At 39.2% G+C, this 22,357-nt stretch overlaps 1 protein-coding gene across 1 annotated transcript; it reads right to left on the reverse strand.

Annotated features, from left to right (window-relative positions):
• Nucleotides 1-18,664: 18,664 nt before the first annotated feature.
• On the reverse strand, nt 18,665-21,851 carry LOC308288397 (integrin beta-1-binding protein 1-like; the record flags this gene model as incomplete). The annotated part of the gene is made up of 4 exons (XM_080729831.1): nt 18,665-18,736; nt 19,710-19,859; nt 20,861-20,953; nt 21,720-21,851. Coding segments are annotated over 4 exons (447 nt in total), but the record flags the coding sequence as incomplete, so codon positions are not given.
• Nucleotides 21,852-22,357: the final 506 nt, after the last annotated feature.

Here is a 22,357-nt window from a genome sequence, read left to right on the forward strand (position 1 = left end):
AGGACAACTTTGTTTTTTTACAACAAGGGTTCATATTTTAGATTGTAATTAGAGAAAAGAAAAAGTGAGTTTTAAAATGTTTTCATTTGCTTCGTTCTATTGTTTTATCGCGTTTACCGTGCTAAAATGTGGGGCATGCGTACGCATGGGGGCATGCGTACAAGTGGCTAAATATGTCTTTTTAGACACAATAAGCCAGCAGTTTCTTTATTGCTATTTACAGTAACACTTCGAGCCCCCATAAGTCACATCCAACCATGAAAGGTTGCGTTGTATCTTGGGAATGGGCTTATTCTGTGTAAAATGACATATTTAGCCACTTGTACGCATGCCCCCAACCACTGAAATAAGAATCCCTAAAACAATAGAAAGAAGTAAATTAAATCAATTTAACACTAATCTTTTATATTCTTTAATTACAATCTAAAATATGAACCCTTGTTGTAAAAAAACTGAAGTTGTCCTTCAATATGGAAAAAAAATGCAATTATGCTATGAGGTGTTTTATAAACATCAACTTGTATTCATTGGAGGATGGATTGCACACAGTGGCAAGAGTTGTATTTTCTTTCTTTATTATTGCATGATGAGAAACAAACGTTTCGGCTATCAGCCTTCTTCAGTGTATCGTACACTGAAGAAGGCTGATAGCCGAAACGTTTGTTTCTCATCATGCAATATACAACTCTTGCCACTGTGTGCGATCCATCCTCCAATGAATACATGTTGATCTAAACTTTAGATTCTAAAGGGACACCGCACCAGTTGTGTCAGAGCGCGGTGGTAACCAAAAAAGTATAAACATCAGCTTTACATCTTTTTTCCATCTCATCCCAAAACAGAGTGCACAGTGTTCAGCTACTGTCTTAATAATGTAGAAAGAAGAGGAAGATTAACATTTTGTGGAGATTCCATTTCTTCCAAGTAAGCTCAACAGCTTTACCTGTCAGGTGTTATGTTTAGTCCAAGGGTTCCAAACCGTCCAGGCTGCAACCCCCCAAAATAATCATATTTGTAACTGGGGACCCCCAACCCTGACAAGCATTTGGAAATTACATTTAGTTTGACTCGGTTCCACAGATAAATATTGTGAAAATAGCCGAACTACAAGCTCACAACGCCTCGCATTGGGAGCTTGAAAAACTGCTATTTTCACAATGTTTGCCTCTTCTATGTGTCACATTTTACAATATGGCACATATAGCATTGAAAGGTCTTAACTGTGCAGATACCAGGAAAAACATATACTGTAGGTTGGTGTGTTTACTGGTGAGTGAGAAAACAATGTTGCACATTACGCTAATCAACCTTTTGTGGGAACCCAACAAAACTATTTGGGGACCCAAATCTGTTGGCCTTATTTTGCTCTTATTATTAGATAATTAGCATATTTGACTAAATATGCTAATTCTCTCATTAGTTATGCACAATACAACAATATACTTTGCAGAAATGGATTCTACAGGAAAAATTACATAAGGATCAACTGAGAAAAGTTTGGTAAACCCTTTTATCTGCCCATGTGTCAAATTATTATACACATGGGTGGAAATGACAGGACAACCCCTATTAAAAAATCGGCTATGTACATTTTTTTATTGTGCATAATTAACCTGCCGACGTTGTGGGTTTTGGGGTTTTTATGGTAGTTTTAAAGTGAAAAAAGTAAGTGGATCGCTTTACCCCCTTGATGGGGTAAAGTGAGACATACTGTATACGCCTGTCCTCTGTATAAACCACCCTCGGAGGCCGGCCTCTTCGATGTGGGACCTGTATGCTACTGATCTGGACATCTGATGATGACACACGAAAGAAGAAGAAGACGACATATATAGCGATGATTGTCATCTGAATCTAGAGCTTTAACTTTGAACAAACTTCAACCAACAAGAAAATCACTTACAGCACCATATGTTTTCCCTCATAAGTCCTCATGTGTTGTTTCACATGACCCATGCTAAAAAAGCCTTTACACAAACTGTACACGCAAAGGGTTTTTCTGCTGCACCATAAACTAATGTTCCTTCCCCCTTTCATGAGTCCTCATAAGTTGTTTCATAAGACACATGCTACAGAAGCCTTTACCACAAACTGTACACATGAAGGTTTATTTATTTATTTATTGTTATTTTTTTAAGATTTGTTTTGGGGCTTTTATGCCTTTATTCGATAGGACAGTAGACTGACAGGAAATGGGTGAAGAGATGGGGAGTGACATGTGGCAAAGGTTGTCTGGATCGGGACTCGAACCGGACTCGAACAGGCATCAATGCCTATGTGGCAATGCCCTAAGTGGTATGCGCCTGGACCAGTAGGCGGACATAAAAGTTTATGTTACCCTGTATGAGTCAATATGTGTAGTTTCACATGATACATGTCACGAAAACCTTTACCACAAACTGTACAAGTAAAGCCTGATTTCCCACGAGTACTCATGTGTGAATTTAAACTCCTCTTACGATTACAGCTTGGGAAAACTGGGATAAGGATTTAGAAGTGTTTTACAGAACCGGCCTCATGGTCTACTCTAAATCAGGAATACTCAAATAGCTGAACCTTTGGGCCACATTTCAAAAATGGCAAGGGGCCAGTTGATAAAATGACAAGATTAATGAGACTTGATAACTTCTGTATTTCTGTCGATCTTAACAATTGACACTGTGTTATGGCAAAAGTGAAAATTTACATTTTCTTAGACAATGTAAAAACATCCAGCTCAATTGGAGTTAGGTGGTTTTGGCCGAAGCACTTTTCACAACCTTTCATTGTTTCAATATTTTTTTAACCAACCAACAGAAGTAAAGGTTGGTCAATAGCACTGATTTATGAAAAATATATAGACAGATATGGATATAGATGTATGACTATATAGATGTATAGGTATATGACTGTATAACTAAACAAAACCTTAACGAAGTTATGACTTGTTTTTTGTCTTCATATTTAGTAGCAGTAGCTGCTGAGTTCCATAGAAAGATGACATCACTTAACCACAAGCACAGCAAAGAAACTGAGATGATTGCAGCTGCAAATAAAATCACTGTCATTGCGGCTCGTAGCACAGCCCTGGTTGCTCCAGTAACCTACACACATACGTCACACACACACGCACACACACACACACGCACGCACGCACGCACGCACGCACGCACGCACGCACGCACGCACGCACGTACACACACACACACACACACACACACACACACACACACACACACACACACACACACACACACACACACACACACACACACACACACACACACACACAAATAAACACTGCTCAGGTATTTAAGTTAAAAGCATTTACGTCAAAGATCTAATTTCCTGTTTAGAGATGAGATGAGAGATAAATCATCCCCGAAGGAAAATGATAGTGAGTCATTAGGAGATGAGACACTAACTAACATTTAAGAGAAAGAGACAGAGATGTGTACGGTATACTTACCAGGTCCTGTCTCCTTCCAGAATACACATGAAGCATGAACCAACTGAAGCAATGACAGAGCAGGTTATTACCGTATACAACATGAGTAAATATTGACACAATGACAATTACAATATCCCAATATTTAATGCACAATTATTCATGACTTTTTGATGATTAAACCATCGGGATGAGTTAAGTTATCCTTTTTAACCTGCAACTAAACCCTGTTGTTGGGATCAGAGCACTGACTAAGTTCACTTACTCAAGTACTGTACTGAAAAGAGCAATTTATACACCACTACATCTCAGAGGCAAATGTTGTACTTATGATATGCTTTAGTTATGCTAAGCTTAGCCGGCTAAAATGCTTTCACTTTCAGACCAGTTCTACTGTATATAACCCAGTATATTAGACCAGTTCTACTGTATATAACCCAGTATTAGACCAGTTCTACTGTATATAACCCAGTATTAGCCAAGCCTTTTAGCGTCTAAATAGCCTGAACAATGCTCAGTGGGAATGGAAGCTATAAATTCCATTCCCACTGCAATAAATAAATCATAACCCGTTTCATTTACACAGAGCATACTGTATGTTTTACAAGTTCCATTTGAACTTACACAGCACCAAATGTGAAATGTGTTCAAACAGCACGAAGGTAAAGAATTCAACTCACACTCTTGTTGTTGTTTTTGAACCTGATCTTGATAGGTTGGGACAGATTACTGAGTGAGTGTTTCCCAACCCTTACTGACAGGACGTCACCTCCCAGAACCTTGCCCTCCATCCAGGCAGAATCCTCTGGCTCTGGGATGAGCTGCCCTCCCTGTGGCCTTGGACTGGGCTGAGGAGAAGAAAAGAAGAGAGATTAGTTTAGGAGACAAGGGTAAAGACTTATTAATAGCATCATATTAATATTCAGTTAGTGTGAATTAACTTTCAACACATTTAACATACAGTACATTACTAGCCCTTTTTGTCTGGCAGCAGCTTTGTGAATTTTGACAAAATATGCATTTGTGTATACTGTACTGTACCACAACTCATGCATGTCTGACTCAATCCAAATAAGCCTATGTATCCAGGTACCAGTGCGATGCGTTGTAGGCTTTTCAACAGGTTTTTATACATTTTATATTAGAAAACGCGTGACATGTTACATTCTTCATAATGATGCTTTCTAGTTTTGGTACTTAAAGTACATTTTGAAACCAATACTTTTATACGTTTACAGAAGTAAATTCTAAATTCTAGACTTTTACTTGTGACAGAGTATTGCAGTATTAGTAGTAGCTACATTGCATATTATTGATACTTTTAAGTGAAATATTTGAGTACTTTCTCACTGTCAGATACAGACCGTGAAGTAAGAGCTGCTGAGCACAGAGATAAGCACCAGCACATCCTTCCCAGAGCCAGGAGAACCTTTCTGGAGAGCTGAAGATGGGATGTGCACACTGTGATAAAGTGTGGGACTCTCTGTAGCCTAATAGGAGGGAGGGATACACACTTGAACACATGACAATACCTGCACACTTCAGCCTAGCCAACAAGTTCTCTGTCTGTTCTCTGTCTGATCTGATTAAATTGTTCTCCCGACCTGAAAAGGTATTTTCTGTTTTAGTAAACAGAGCTGGAGAAACAGGGAGATGCCTACTGAACAAAACCTCTCATCTATGGCAATGATTAGAATATACAGTATATCTATATTTGAATATAGAGCTATTTGACACTAATTGTTACCGGTGGAAAAATAATGCACCTTTAAAGTAGAATCACTCACACAAATTGTCCTTTAAATTATGAGAATCCAATGATCAAATGTGTATAGAATTCATTTTAACATCAGGTTATTATCATTTTTCAAAAACGTTACTTTTCAAAAGTATTATTATGTTCTATTACATAACAATTGTTTATGTAATCAATTCACTCAATGATATACAGAATTAAATGGTTTACTGTCAGTGATGGGCAGTAGCTAGCTACAAGTAGCTTAGCTACATAGCTTAACTAAATTTCTAAGTAGCGTAACGGAAACTAGCTACATTTCTCTGGGGATAGATTGTAGTGTAGTTGAGCTATATTTAATCAAGAGTAACTAGTAATGTAGCTTACTATTTTTTCCAAGTAGCTGGGCCATCATGGTCGGGATGAATAAATACATTAATAGAACAGTCATTACAATAGTGTCTCCAATAGTGAAGGGTATACATTTAATTTAAAGCCAGACAGAAGGTTTCCAGTTTCAATCTGTTTTATAATAAACATTTTTTTGCGAGCATTTTATGCCTGCATGTCCATTTGTTTGGTGGAAAAAAGAAGAAAGAAAAAGTAGTGTTGATGTAGCTAGCTATTTTTGTCCTGTAGGTTGTAGTGTAACTTGCTACATTTCTCTGGGGATAGCTTGTAGTGTAGTTGAGCTATATCTAATCAAGAGTAAGTAGCTTGCCCATCACTGTTTACTGTGCATGGTAACGAATAACTGAAACTAGTTTATTCTCAGAATTAGTCACACACGATTACACTGACTTGAGTGTACAGCTCATACAGTAGGTCTTGAGTGACAGCTCATACAGTAGGTCTTGAGTGTACAGCTCATACAGTAGGTCTTGAGTGACAGCTCATACAGTAGGTCTTGAGTGTACAGCTCATACAGTAGGTCTTGAGTGTACAGCTCATACAGTAGGTCTTGAGTGTACAGCTCATACAGTAGGTCTTGAGTGTACAGCTCATACAGTAGGTCTTGAGTGTACAGCTCATACAGTAGGTCTTGAGTGTACAGCTCATACAGTAGGTCTTGAGTGTACAGCTCATACAGTAGGTCTTGAGTGTACAGCTCATACAGTAGGTCTTGAGTGTACAGCTCATACAGTAGGTCTTGAGTGTACAGCTCATACAGTAGGTCTTGAGTGTACAGCTCATACAGTAGGTCTTGAGTGTACATCTCATACAGTAGGTCCAAGATAATACAATGGATGTGCAGCAGATGTACAGCAATTCAATAAGTCAGATATGTGAGCAGAATCAATCAACGGTGTAAGCGGTGTACTGTACATCACACCTCAACCATGTCCTCCCCAGCACTCCTTACTTGACAGTGTGACTCCAGCCCAGAACATAGCCTACACATGCTTGTTGTGAAAGATTCGCTCTGCAATCTAATGAAATTAGTATTTCTTGTATTTCTTTTTGCATAGTATTGTGTATTTGTCTGTCATTAAGTGTTTTGATGAATTGAGCACAAAGGACCCCAATGGAAACAAGTCATAGGTCTGCTCTATAGCAGACCTTGTATTGAACTGTTTTCTTTCAAACTGCTAATAAAGTATTCAATCAAACAGGTGGTTCATGGTTCAAACCTCATCAAACGTTTGTGTCTGCAGCCTCACCTCATGAGATGAGTTGACCTCCCGACGTATGAAAGCTATAGGGGTCCTTTTATGTACCCTGCATGTTGCCATTTTATCCTCATAACACCTGTCAGCATACACAAAAGGAAAGAACAATAAATCATTCCCTATATTATAAAAATATACAATTTCATTTGAAGAAAAGACTTAATTTGACACCCAAAGATACTGAAATGATATGATCGTTATATTACATGACACTTTGTAACATTTTACAAAAGATGTTGATGAAAAGATGTTTATTATCTCAGGAATGATGGAATTACCTGATCCAAGGATCACAAGAATCATTGAGGGAGAGACAGTCTGGGTGTTGAAGAACATCATGACAGTGTGCTGTTGTCAGAAAGGAAACAAAGTAATGAGTCTGAGAACTGTGTTTTGAAAATGTCTGGGGTCCGCTAATATGGCTAATACCCCAAATATCTGTTTCAACTGACTTAGTATAGCTAATATATAGTACTAGCCCTTACCCGTTCAAAGATATGAGCTCCGAAATTATGTGCAGTGTGTGGGTTATGGGATGTGCACTGTGCAGTGTGCACACAGTATATGAGGGATGGAAAGTAACTTTAACTGGTGCTTGCATGATAATATGTAGGAGCATCAATGTAAGAAATACCCGTTTCATTTAATGGCTACACAGAGATACTGTGTACCGATCTGCATGATTTTTGGACAACATCTGTAACCGGGCCAGACAACCCCCCCGCCCGCCCACCCGCCTGCACACACACGCACGCACGCACGCACGCACGCACGCACGCACACACGCACGCACGCACACGAACACACACACACACACACACACACACACACACACACACACACACACACACACACACACACACACACACACACACACACACACACACACACTCACACACACACACACACACACACACACACACACACACAGCTGGTTAAACATGTTGCCTCATGCTAGATGCAGAATAGATATGCCCCATGCTAGATGCAGAATAGATATAGATACACCATAAAAATTCTAATATACAGCATATGAATTGTGAAAGTGACAAACGTGCTTCACAGTTATGTCAGGTGTGTTCATATGCTAATAGTGATGCGATTTCAGATCAATTGCTCCAGCCACTGAGGAGAAACGCTGTGACAGACAGACAGACAGACAGACAGACAGACAGACAGACAGACAGACAGACAGACAGACAGACAGACACTCACTCAGACAGACATTCGGAAAATTATATGTTTGATTATGAGAGATATATTCCATCTTTATGTCCAGCACCTACCATCCTTAAATTTGTTCTTGGCACAATTCGTCATGTCTTTGGGGCCAGCTTGAACTATTAACAATAAACACAGTTATTATATAATTGTATGATTGCAATTCTACAGCATAATTGACAGAATCATTTCCCATTCATTTTAAGTTATTGTTGCCCTATGTACTTTTGCTTACAAAGCTTAATGCCCCAAACATGATTACCGGTAAATCATTAATCACAATTATTTGTATGCCAATTCAGTCATAATCACAGGATAAACAGGATAAATACATTAATTTAACAACTCACCGCTAGAAAGGCACAGCAGCAATATGTTAAGGATGATAATGGACCATTTCATTGTCCCACACTGTTTCCAGCTCATGTTGATCAGGAGTCTGAGGATAAAGTTATACATACAGTATGTTGATCAGGAGTCTGAAGGTAAAGTTATACATACAGTATGTTGATCAGGAGTCTGAAGGTAAAGTTATACATACAGTATGTTGATCAGGAGTCTGAAGGTAAAGTTATACATACAGTATGTTGATCAGGAGTCTGAGGATAAAGTTATACATACAGTATGTTGATCAGGAGTCTGAAGGTAAAGTTATACATACAGTATGTTGATCAGGAGTCTGAGGATAAAGTTATACATACAGTATGTTGATCAGGAGTCTGAAGGTAAAGTTATACATACAGTATGTTGATCAGGAGTCTGAGGGTAAAGTTATACATACAGTATGTTGATCAGGAGTCTGAGGATAAAGTTATACATACAGTATGTTGATCAGGAGTCTGAGGATAAAGTTATACATACAGTATGTTGATCAGGAGTCTGAGGATAAAGTTATACATACAGTATGTTGATCAGGAGTCTGAGGATAAAGTTATACATACAGTATGTTGATCAGGAGTCTGAGGATAAAGTTATACATACAGTATGTTGATCAGGAGTCTGAGGGTAAAGTTATACATACAGTATGTTGATCAGGAGTCTGAGGGTAAAGTTATACATACAGTATGTTGATCAGGAGTCTGAGGATAAAGTTATACATACAGTATGTTGATCAGGAGTCTGAGGATAAAGTTATACATACAGTATGTTGATCAGGAGTCTGAAGGTAAAGTTATACATACAGTATGTTGATCAGGAGTCTGAGGATAAAGTTATACATACAGTATGTTGATCAGGAGTCTGAAGGTAAAGTTATACATACAGTATGTTGATCAGGAGTCTGAGGATAAAGTTATACATACAGTATGTTGATCAGGAGTCTGAAGGTAAAGTTATACATACAGTATGTTGATCAGGAGTCTGAAGGTAAAGTTATACATACAGTATGTTGATCAGGAGTCTGAGGATAAAGTTATACATACAGTATGTTGATCAGGAGTCTGAAGGTAAAGTTATACATACAGTATGTTGATCAGGAGTCTGAAGGTAAAGTTATACATACAGTATGTTGATCAGGAGTCTGAGGATAAAGTTATACATACAGTATGTTGATCAGGAGTCTGAGGATAAAGTTATACATACAGTATGTTGATCAGGAGTCTGAAGGTAAAGTTATACATACAGTATGTTGATCAGGAGTCTGAAGGTAAAGTTATACATACAGTATGTTGATCAGGAGTCTGAGGATAAAGTTATACATACAGTATGTTGATCAGGAGTCTGAGGATAAAGTTATACATACAGTATGTTGATCAGGAGTCTGAGGGTAACGTTATACATACAGTATGTTGATCAGGAGTCTGAGGGTAACGTTATACATACAGTATGTTGATCAGGAGTCTGAGGATAAAGTTATACATACAGTATGTTGATCAGGAGTCTGAGGATAAAGTTATACATACAGTATGTTGATCAGGAGTCTGAGGGTAACGTTATACATACAGTACACCCCTGTTATTCTGCTGAACTGTTTTTCCTCATAGATGCAAATTGTGAGATGCATGTCTGTAACAAGAGGGGCAGAGCTTCAACAAACAGGAAATGACTTGTTTCTTTAAATGTTCTAGAGTGAAACACACAAAGGGACTTTACATCACTTTATTATGTTGAGAGTTTACCATTTGTAATAATAATTAATACTAATGCAATACTTTAGCTAAATATATTCAGATAAGAGTGTCATATTGTAACTCTTGCGTAACCCATGGCTTGACAATGTGACTAACTGTGACAGATAGTGTCAAGAAAATGAGGAAGTTTACCCGTGTTGTATTACCATAACTCTTAGATCACACATGGGCAACATACATTATGAAACATATTGCATTATAAATTATCATAAATTACAATAGCAGACTGTCACATTATAAACATTTAACATTTGAGTACATACAGATGTCAATAGGGAACGCAGGTATGTACTCGAATGGTACATATTAATTGCCAATAAGTAATAATACTCAAATGTTAAATTGTTATAATGTGACAGTCTACTATTATAATTTATAATGCATATAATGCAATATGTTTCATAAAGTGTGTGATGAGTGATACCTTGCAGCTGTAAAAAATCAATAGTTGTAGTAGTTGTGTCTAATTCATGCAGTTTTAAAACAGCCCTACATGTTTAGAGTTTCAATCCAATAGTGCAAAGAAATGTGTGGCCCTTCACTCACATTACCCAAGTCCGTATGGCTCCCTGGAAAAACATGCTGATCACTCCTTTCTTAAGACCAGACAGCACTAATGAAACTAGTCACTTTCTTCTCCTAAAAGTCTAAGCTTGTAGGAAAGTGAAACAGAAACCCACCCTTCTGTATCTCTTTAGGTCATGTGTTCCCTGGAACTAAATATTTTCAGATGGGGGTCCGTGGCCAAATACATATCATTTTGGGGGTCCTTCACATGAAAATATTTGAGCACCTCTGACATAGAAACTAGAAGGATTTGAAATATTCAGACTCCGCACAAATGTTCAAGATTTTTCAAAAATAGCAGATCTACAAGCTCGCAGCGCAGCACTCGGTGCCGCGCTGTGAGCTTGTATATCTGCTATTTTTCAATAGCACACAGTACACAGTACAGCACAAAATGTGCCCTTGTACCCAGGGCCCAGAATCTTGAGTGACACCCCTGGCCGTACCATCTCACTAGGCGCATTGCTGCAAGGCGAGATGCTGCCCCCTGCTGGCCGTACCATCTCACTAGGCGCATTGCTGCAAGGCGAGATGCTGCCCCCTGCTGGCCGTACCATCGCACTAGGAGCATTGCTGCAAGGCAAGATGCTGGGAGCTGTTTGGTTTGCTCTCATTTAGGCCTAGCATTATTGAATGCTTTAACCAGTGAAAAATAGCAGATATACAAGCTCACAGCGCGGCACCGACTGCCGCGCTGCGAGCTTGTAGATCTGCTATTTTTGAAAAAGTATTTTCAAAACGAACGTTTGTAACTCAAATTTTGCTTCTGGGTGGTCCCTGGAACTAGATATTTTGAAATAATGGGGGTCCGTGGCCAGATAAATATCAGTTTGGGGGTCCTTCACATGAAAAGGTTTGAGCACCACTGACACAGTAGTCTCTCAAGAACAGACTAACTGAGCTCCAGTTAAGTGAAAAGGACCTTTTCTTTGACGATGGCTGGCCAGATTGCTGACATAGAAACATGGGTTTTTTCCAAAAACCTTAGAAGGATACAAAAGAAACTTCGGAAATCGGGTCAAAATTCTAATTTTCACGATTTTTCAAAAATAGCAGATCTACAAGCTCGGAGCGCGGCACTCGGTGCTGCGCCGTGAGCTTGTATATCTGCTATTTTTGGAGCTGTGTGAAACACAGGCTCCCTATACGTGGCTGTGTGGGTCTGTGTGTCTGTGTGTCTGTGTGTGTGTGTGTATGTAGCCTGACTCAGCCTGACTTTGGCGCGTAACTAGTGCCGCACCATTTACGCCACTCGCGCAATATATACATCAAAATGTGCGGCTCGGCCGGGAATGGTGTTCTATTACCTTTCGTTCCGATCCGCCTTACCATGCCGACGTAATCGGCAAAAAACGACGCTTAATTGTCCCCATTGACTTATAATGGGACAATGCAAGAAATCACTTTCAAGTATTTTTCTCTCGTAAACCATAGGAGCTACAGTTTCAAACCTCGGAGAGGAGATTCATAATGATTTTAAGAATGAATCGAAAAATAATTACATCACTCGGCCTCATGGTGGCGCTATAACGGCCCACTTTACGTTTTGCCCCGTAACTCTTGAACCGTATTAAAATTCCTTTTTCCCTGGATTCCTTGGGTCAAGACGCATCTCCCCATATAGGCCTCGCCCATTTGCGCCAGGATAGATTTTCCGCCATCTTGAATTTTCTCCAAAACACACTTTTTGCTCCTTTTCCTACATATTTTCTTCAAATGTCACAAAAATCGGTACACATGATCTACACACACACACACACACACACACACACACACACACACACACACACACACACACACACACACACACACACACACACACACACACACACACACAGCTCCACTTCACACGGGTGTGATTTTTTATATATTTAAAGCATAAAATATTGCGTCATAATGTGTTCAGGCCTAAATGGGTTAAGGCCTGGTTTGTGACATGCTGGCTCCACGTGATGCCTTCAATCCTCCTGAGAGCTCTGGTGTCAAAACCATCCAGCCTGGCCACCAGGGTGTTATTCAGTGGCCATGCTTCCGAGCCGTACAGGAGGACAGAGATGACAGAGGCATTGTAGACTCTGATCTTTGTCTCTCCGGTTATGTGCCGGTGTCGCCACAACGGTCTCCACAAGGACTGCATGACAGAGGCTGCTAGGGCACGATGTCGGTTGACCTCGATTTTGAGGTCACCGGTGTTGGACACCATCAAGACGACATATTTAAAGGTGGGGACAAAGTGGACAGTAGGGTGGATCTTAAATTACCTTTTTTTGATTTTCTTGAGTCTCACCCCCCAATTATGTTCCAATGTACAAAAAAATGCTTTGGTTAAAATTTGGTTGAATTTCAAGCATATTTAGAGGTAGCTCAATCAAGTCAAAGATTGTACATTTCATTGGTCAAAATCGAATTGCACTGCAGGCACATTTAAGTTATACATTACACATTATTCTTATACTAAGCACAGAAATTATATTTTTTAAGCTTACAAATCTAAACACAAATCTGATTACATGTTTGTCATATGTCAAACCAGAATTAATGTATTGCATTAAAAGACTCACAGATAATTTCTGTTCAACCATTAGCCAGTTCAGATTTTCATGCATATATATAATGCTGGTCCTGTATGGACATCCTAGTGCCAAACGGGCTGCTTTGTTCTGAGCAATCTGCAACTTTCCCAAATCCAATTTTGTTGCTGACGACCAGATTACAGGGCAGTATTCTAAATTAGACAAGACCAAAGAATGAATAACTGATTTCATTATGGAGGGAGTGATGAAACCAGAGCACTTCCTAGCCATCCCGATTCCTCTTCCCATTTTAATGACAATATTATTTATATGTTTAGACCAAGATAAAGAGCTGTCAATAGTTACTCCCAAAAGTTTTATTGTGTTAACTTGTTCTATATGTGTGGTACCAATTGACAGCTTTAACTGAGGGTTCTTGCCCAACGTGTGTCTAGATCCAAGCACAATGGCCTTTGTCTTAGAAATATTTAATACCAACTTGTTGTGCTCAATCCATTCATAAATGTCTGTTAAGGCACTACTTAAAGTGTCAGTTACAGCTTGCTCAGATATAGCAGCACTATATAGTGTTGTGTCATCAGCATACATAACAGTTTTAACATGTTTTACACACAATGGTAAATCATTAGTAAAAATTGAGTATAACAAAGGCCCTAGGCAGCTCCCTTGTGGAACCCCACAGTTAATAGGGTTCCAGTTTGAATAGCTGCCATTGAAGAAGACTCTTTGTTGTCTCCCTGAGAGATAATGAGTGAACCATGCCAATGCATTGGAGGTGAAACCATAACACTTTAACTTATCTACCAGCAGGGTATGATCAATCACATCAAATGCCGCACTGAAATCCAACATAACAGCACCTACTAACTTTTTATTATCCAAGCATGTTAACCAGTCATCACTCATTTGCAAAAGTGCAGTGCTTGTAGAATGGCCTTCCCTGTATGCATGCTGAAAAGCTGACAATAGATTGTTATCTGAAAAGTAATCCATAACCTGTTTGAATATTATTTTTTCTATCATTTTGCTTAGCAAGGGTAAAATACTAATAGGACGGCTGTTTGGACCATTAAAAGTTTTATTTTTGTCTTTCGGAAGTGGGATGATTTTAGCTTCCTTCCATACCGTTGGATGAACACCACTGATTAAACACTGATTGAATATATGACATATAGGAGTATCTACAGAGTTAACAACAAGTTTGAGTATTCTACTATCTAAGTTGTCTGTACCAGAGGAAGTAGAATCTGCTTGTGACATGATTAATTTCTGAACAGTTTTTCTATCAACCTGATTAAAGTTAAAGAGACAGTTTTTATCTTTCATTATCTCACTATTTATAAGTGTGTGTGAAAGTGAACCATCACTGCTTTGTTGACCACCTCTTAAATTATCAACTTTATTTTTAAAAAAATCATTGAAGTAGTTTGCTAAATCAGAAGGTTTGGTTATGAATATCCCTTCAGATTCTATGAATGAAATGGATGTATTTGATTTCCTACCCATAATTTCGTTCAGTGTTGACCATAGCTTTTTTCCATCATTTTTTATTTCACTAATCCTATGTTTATAGTACACTTTCTTCTTCTTTTTATTTAATGCTGTTACTCTGTTCCTCAATTGACAGTAGATTTGTCTGTCTGTCTTCAGAATTAGTTTATTTGCTGTTTTCTTTGCGTCATCCCTAGCAGTCATTAATTCAAGCAGTTCTTTATCTAGCCATGGAGCATTTTTTGACCTAACAGTAAATTTCCTAAACGGTGCATGCCTATTTACTATTTCCATAAGCAGATTCATAAATATATTAAGTGCCCTTTCTGGGTTGTCCTCTTTGCACACTATAGACCAGTCAACTTGTTCTACCTCACCAACAAACAATTTCTTGTTGAAGTGTTTGTAGGATCTCTTATTAATGACTGTACTACCTCCTTTAGGGATTTTAGTACTCCTTGACAATGCAACCACATTATGATCACTAAATCCTACTGCTATAGAAACAGCTTTAGAACAGCGTTCTGGATGGTTAGTGAACACAAGATCCAAACATGTAGACGAAGTACTACCTTGCTTATTAGTAACAATTCGAGTCGGATGAGATACCAGTTGTATCAAATTGCATGCTTGAGCCATAGATAATAATTTGCATTTCATATTACACTCAGAAAGCCAATCGATATTCATGTCGCCCATAAAGTAAACTTCTCTTTTTCCATCAGAGGCTTTATCAACCATGCTGCACACATCTGACAGATAGTTCATATCAGAACTTGGGGGTCTATAACAGCATCCTATTAGAAATGGTTTAGTATATGGTAGATGTACCAGGACCCATACTGCTTCTATACCATCTATAGTTAAATCATCCATAATTTTAGCAGGGATATGACTTTGAATGTATATTGCCACACCACCACCATATCTATTTCTGTCATTTCTAAATATATTGTAACCATGTATTGACACCACTGCATTACCAAATGAGGGATCAAGGTGGGTTTCTGATACAGTAAAAATATGGATATTGTGCTGACAAGCCAGGCGCTGTACCTCATGAACTTTATTTCTAAGGCTACAAACATTTAGGTGGACCATTATCAGACCCTTTGTTGGAAATTTAGACATAGCAACTATGTGATATTATACAGCCTCCCTTGACACAAGTATCTACATTTTCTAAGTTACTGCCATACATTAAAAAGTATATTACCAAGTACCTGCCAAAAAATATGGCCACATTGAGTGCATTTGAAATGACAAAAATAAAAAATGTAAACCATGTAATAGGAAATAGTGTTAACTATGATCACTCTGTTAAAATTATACATAATACAGATCATGATACACAGTAAATCACCTAGTCATCATAGCCATGACAGAGTGACAAGCTCTAGTCTGACACCTGCTGGCGACCAGGGCGAACAATGAGCTTGTCATGTCTCAGAACAGCAAAAAGACCATTCTTTCTTGCCTCCATCATCTTTGGTAGAAGCTCCTTTCTCCTAAGTCTGACAGCTTCTGTATAATCCTCATTAATATAAATATTTGTGCCTTTGAGTTTGTTAGCCTTTCCTAGCACTGTTTCCCTATCCTTAAATCTCAGGAGTTTAACAACAATGGAACGCGGCCTGTCATGTTTTTTTCCAGACCCCTGTTCACTGTTAGCCTCAGCTTGGTCACTAGACCTCTTGACAATTCTTCCTGTACGATGGGCCCTTTCAATCTCTATCTTAGCAGGGTCTAGATCTGTCTAGAGCTGTTCTGTCTTACTGTACAAACGTTCAGTAATCCAGTGTATATATTTATTTCATACAGCTTCAGACTTATCTTGCGTTAATTTGCAGGAGGTCACCTTGGTCCCAAATTATTATATTAAAGTTCAGTTTGAGTCTTGGTGTTATGAAAGTAATATTCTTGCAGATCACTATATGTAATTAACTTGATTTTGGTTGCAGAGCAACTCACTCTCTCCCTCATTCTCTCTCTGTTTATATGTTGATATCTAGACATTTTATCCTGAAACGAGAGCCTTCCATGGTTTGTGAAAGATGAGGAGACTTGTGAATCGTACCTGACACACTTGTCTCTTCATTATCATTCATATTGACTCACTGGAAATGGGAAGGTTTCATAATCTATGTGTGAATAGACCTTTTGTTTGTTGATATTTAAATGTAAAAAGAAAAGAAGCGCTAACCTTGGCAGTAAATGTCTTTTAATGCACTGTGGTGATGAAACGTTACTAGGTTGGACCTTCTGTGTCTACAATGTTTAACTGACAGACGCACACATGCGCAACTGAGAATATAACTCACTTCACTCTTGACCATGGATCGACGCTTATCTCCAATGTGCAAATAAGTGGGAAACTGAAACTGGAACAATAAAATATGAAATACCATAAACATCTAAAAGGCTCTCATCAAATAGAACATGACTTTATTGTACCGTATCAAATTATGCAATTGCGTTGTAACTTCCATCCCAAATGAACCAGCGAGTAACATTCACTCGGTAAGTGAACTGTGTACACAGGAGAAAAGTATACAAATATTTAAACTTAAATGAACACTTTTACATAGACAGAAAACAGTAACAAGTTTGTTCACAAACCTATTCATGTGTTGCTAACACGCTGCCATTACACACCTGGTATTGGTAAACCTAGACAATGTAATCAATCACTTTCTTGAAACATACATTAAGTTTGTTTATTTTTATTTTTATCTTTTTTTTTTTTTTTGAGTGAGGTAAGTTTTGGGGAATTTCAAATCAGAGTAAAACTTATAGGCTAATAAAAAACATTCCCCTTGCCGAATGTGAAAGTATCTTTGTGATGTACCTTGAGATCATATACAGTACAATGTATCAATCTGACAATTATATTCAAATATCTAAAATCAGTGAGGTCTCTGAGACTTCCATCCCAAAAGTTTCCTAACATCTCCTGAAATCCCTGTACCATATAGTTTCATTATGTAATCTGCTGCTAACACAGTTTCTACAGATGGTTTAAAACATTATGTACCGACTGTTACTTATTTACATTAAATAAGTTATGTTTGGACAGTGAAACACTGGACCAACATCTTTGGATATTTAAACAAATGCAACCCTCTTCCTTTCCTTGACATTGCCTTGCAATGTTTCATTGGTAAAAACACTACATAATTCCACAGCAAATCTGGGCTTGAAATAAGGAGGGTGGGAAAGACATGCAAGTCAAATAAATGGCTTTGCCAGTAGCTGGTTGAATCATAAACTGCTGAATGCTTCCAACTAGAAACCAAAAACGGGTTGTGCTGCAATAAATATACTGTAAATGAAGTTTAGCAAGGGTAGCAAGAACAGGAATGCTTGGTTAAATGTAGAAAAGGGTTGCATTTCTAAACATGCTGCCCATGTGGGTAAACTGTTGGTGATTTTGCAATCATCAAGTCATCTTTTAGAGGTGGTTCTCAACCTGTGGGTCGGGACCCCCAGGGGGGTCCCCAAATTATTTTTGGGGGGGTCCCCAGATGATGTGCAACATTGTTTTCTCACTCAACAGTAAACAAACCAAGCAAAGTATAAGTGTGGTATCTGCACATTTCTAAAGAGACACTTTAAGGACTTTGTAATACTTCTAAATGACAAATTAAACATTGGCCAAATTGACAAATATTAGAGACAGAAATTGTGAAAATAGCCGGTCTACATGCTCACGGCGTGAACATGTAGATCTGCTACTTTCACAATAGAGTTGTGTTATACAAAATGTAATGCCTCAACTCTTAGTGCTCGTCAGGTCCCCTGTTCAAATGTGATTATTTTGGGGGTGATAGCCTGAAAAGGTTGAGAACCACTGTTTTAGAAAATGCCAGAGCTCCCATATCTCTTGGCTTTCAGGACTTGTCTGATGTCAAGGCACAGTCAAAGGAGGCCGACAGCACCTTGCAGATGGACTGGGCCTGCTCCTGTAGAAAAGGAAGATAAGGCAGGAGGGACATCAAACCAGTCATTCATTTGCAAAAGAGCAGCTGCTCCAGTACCGTCAGAGTCCTATTTTGTATGAATGGCACTGCGAGTGGTGGAAAGTAACTAAGTACATTTACTTAAATACTGTACTTAAGTAAGAATGTTAGGTATTTGTACTTTACTTCCAATTTCCAACACTTTTACTTCTACTCCACTACATCTTGGATCCAAATATTGTACTCTTACTCCAGAAAATGAACATTTTGGAGTTAGGAGGTGTCGGCCCAACAGCAGAGATATATTGATTATTATTACAAGACATACATTAACCACTTCAACCCTAAACCCTAAATACATTTTGGCCATTTGGAAATAGATGATCTTCAAGCTCACAATCTGCAATTTTCAAAAGATTTTAAAACTTGGGAGATTCAGTACAATGAGTACTTTTACTTTTGAATGCTAAAGAACATGATACCAATACTTTTGTACTTTTACTCAAGAACACTTTGAATCCCGGACTTTTACTTGTAACAGCGTATTTCTGCATTACAGTATACTTTTTCCACTGGCCGCTGGGCATTACCCCCTTTTTAGTCTCGCGTAGCCAGACAACTATTCCACAATCTCTGAATGCTATATAGAGTCTGGAACAGCAGCTCCCTAACGGCGAGTAATGGAAACGGGCATTACCGTTCAAGAAAATATATTTTAAAATGTCATTTCTGCTAAGCAGCAAGCTAAACATGCTTATATGATTTTTATTTATATAATGATAAATGTGTGCGATGTGAGACTGAAATGGAAGTGACGAGGGGGCTTCACTTCCGCTTCATCTCGCACTCATCGTTTCTATTTCCCTTATGCCGGGAGCATTTGACCAAATCGCGGAGGCAACAGTCTGGCCACGCAAGACAACCCCCTTTTCCTCACCCACCCAGACAAGCCTGGTCATATGAAAAGTGCACGTACCGCACTGCAGCATTGATAGACCCAGATACTACACTCCTGTTGCTGGGTGTCAGTGGTTTTGAGAGCCAGGAGGTTCTTGCCTGCACCCAGACCATCATCATAGCACAGCATGCGTACTATCAGGTAGAGAGGGTGTCTGTGGAGCACATCCTGCACAATCAAAACAACGCATACGTAGGTTAGTTACTCCCTGAAGCACGATTTATTGCAAACCGTAGGTTGCAGGTTACTGTCAAAACCGGCACAGTCCTCATCTGTCTGTATGGGTAACGCCTGACACTGTGGCTCCCCTGACATATCACTGTGACATCACAGAGATGCCAGATACTCAGAGCAAGGATAACACCTGACACTGTGGTTCCCCTGACACATCACTGTGACATCACAGTGATGCCAGATACTCAGAGCAAGGATAACACCTGACACTGTGGTTCCCCTGACACATCACTGTGACATCACAGGTGACATCACAGTGATGTCAGATACTCAGATCAGGGATAACGCCTAACACTGTGGTTCCCCTGACACATCACTGTGACATCACAGTGATGTTAGATACTCAGAGCAGGGATCTCCATATATGGGGATAAACAGGTGGCATCACAGTGGTGTGGCTGGTTCTGACAGGGATCTCCATGTATGGGCATAAAAGGGATTGTATGTTGTGATGTCATGGGAACCACTCTACGCCCATATGGAAATCCCTGATGTCTTCAATATTAAGCCCATATCTAACAGGACTTCATATGGGAATGCTCATATATGAAGGAAGACAGCCCATATCTGTGTGGCTGGTACAGACAGGGATCTCCATGTACTATATGGGCATAAAGGGATTGTATCTATGATGTCAGATGTGATAGACTTCATAGGATTTTCACATAACGAATAACTGAGTAAGCATGTTTGGGGTCTCACAGCATATATCCAGACATAAAGGGCGAGATCGCTTGTCGTCCTGAGGTGCCTTACTAGTTCTTCTGTTGTTTTCGGGTGGAAACCTTGTGTGTCCAAAACCGTTTGTTCAAATTCATGAGGATGCTGTTACACTACCATGGTCATGGTTAACGATGAGCCAGCAATAATGCATAATTATGCTAATCAATAAACTCTCATCTTAAAGACATTTGTTAAGGAAAGGCAGTACTCACACACTGGTCCAGTGAGGCTACTTTGACTCCATACTTTGATACCCCCAGGACCATCTCCTCATCAGCCGGCACAAATGGCAGCTGTCCTTCTTGCTATGAAAGAGAACCGTGTTATTTTAACTGAGAGGGTAAATTATTTGTACTCATTGTACAATGGATACTAATGGTCTCAATAAGAGCATACTAGTAAGTTGTATAAGTTCGCCATGAGTAAAGCAGTTACTCATTTCATGGGATGTACTGTATTATGTATTCAAACAAAGTCAATCCCGAAATGTTTTTTTACATTTTTGAAAAATCTGGAAAGTATAAGAACTACTGATTTAGAGGGTATTTGTAGAATCAGCCTCCGCTCTTAATGGATTCAATGTGGTACTAGCCCAGAACTAGTACCACATTGGTACTAGTATCACCTCTTGAGCAGGGTTTAAGTTAGGGTTTAAGTTAGGGTCCTTATCTGAACCTTAGCGTAGTCATAGCATATGGAAACAAATCCAGAACCTGTTTTATGGCACGCACGGTTCGAGATGTCTCCAGGTTCAGGCACGTGCACACATAGACATCAAAGAGGGCTTGAGCCCCTGCCCTTTTATCCATCTGTAAAAAGTGCCCTTTCCAGACCATGAATGCAGTTTTTACTATGGTGAAAGAAATGCAAATGTCCTCCCTCCTTTCCATGCCATACCTGAAGGCAGCATTCAAGAGAATTGCCTTGTCCAAACTCTCCTGAACTTGAACGCAGCAAAAATGTTGAAATCAAGAAATGTGTAGAAATCAAGCATCAAAAATAGCCGAACTCCAAGCCTTGTATGTTCCTGCCCCTCTAACATTCTCTGCACGTCCCTGTCCAGGTTCTTACCTGAGCAGCATCAATATAGTTGATCAGATCCAGAGGCTCCTGTAGGGTCTTGCTCATGTCAAACTGCAGCTTCTCAATGGACCCCACGTACTTGACCCTAAACTCAGCACATGTTTCTGAAGTGCTGTTACCTACAGGGATCAGTCACATAACAGAATGTTTAACTCTATAGGCCACAATGCCTTTTTTTTTAGCTTGTTTTACTGCTGTAAATTAAAAAGAATCATCATATTCATCAAATCAATCAATCAAAAGAGTGACAGAAGGGCTGAATTGAAAGGAAGGCGATGGCTGGTTATGGTAGCCTAGCTGAGCTAGACATCCCAGCCATGTTAAAACAAGGTAGGGATGATACTGCAGTTAGTTAGCTAGATGCATTAGTATCTAGGCTGGCCCCAGGCTATGGTTATGGTAGATACAGTAGTCTAATTCAGCGGCTCCCAACTTGTGGGCTGGGGCCCACTGGTGGGCCGTCAGGATATTGCAAGTGTGCCCTTGTCAAAACAATACCATGTCATCATTTATAATTGTGGGCTCGCCTGGAAGGCGAGCACACGTATGTTATCTTCATTGTGGGCTCGCTGAAGGCGAGTCCACCTTGTTGTACCCCAGTTTATATTTATAGTTGTGGGCTCGCT

Source organism: Nannobrachium achirus, assembly GCF_963921795.1.
Source record: "Nannobrachium achirus genome assembly, chromosome: 7".
NCBI lineage: Eukaryota > Metazoa > Chordata > Actinopteri > Myctophiformes > Myctophidae > Nannobrachium > Nannobrachium achirus.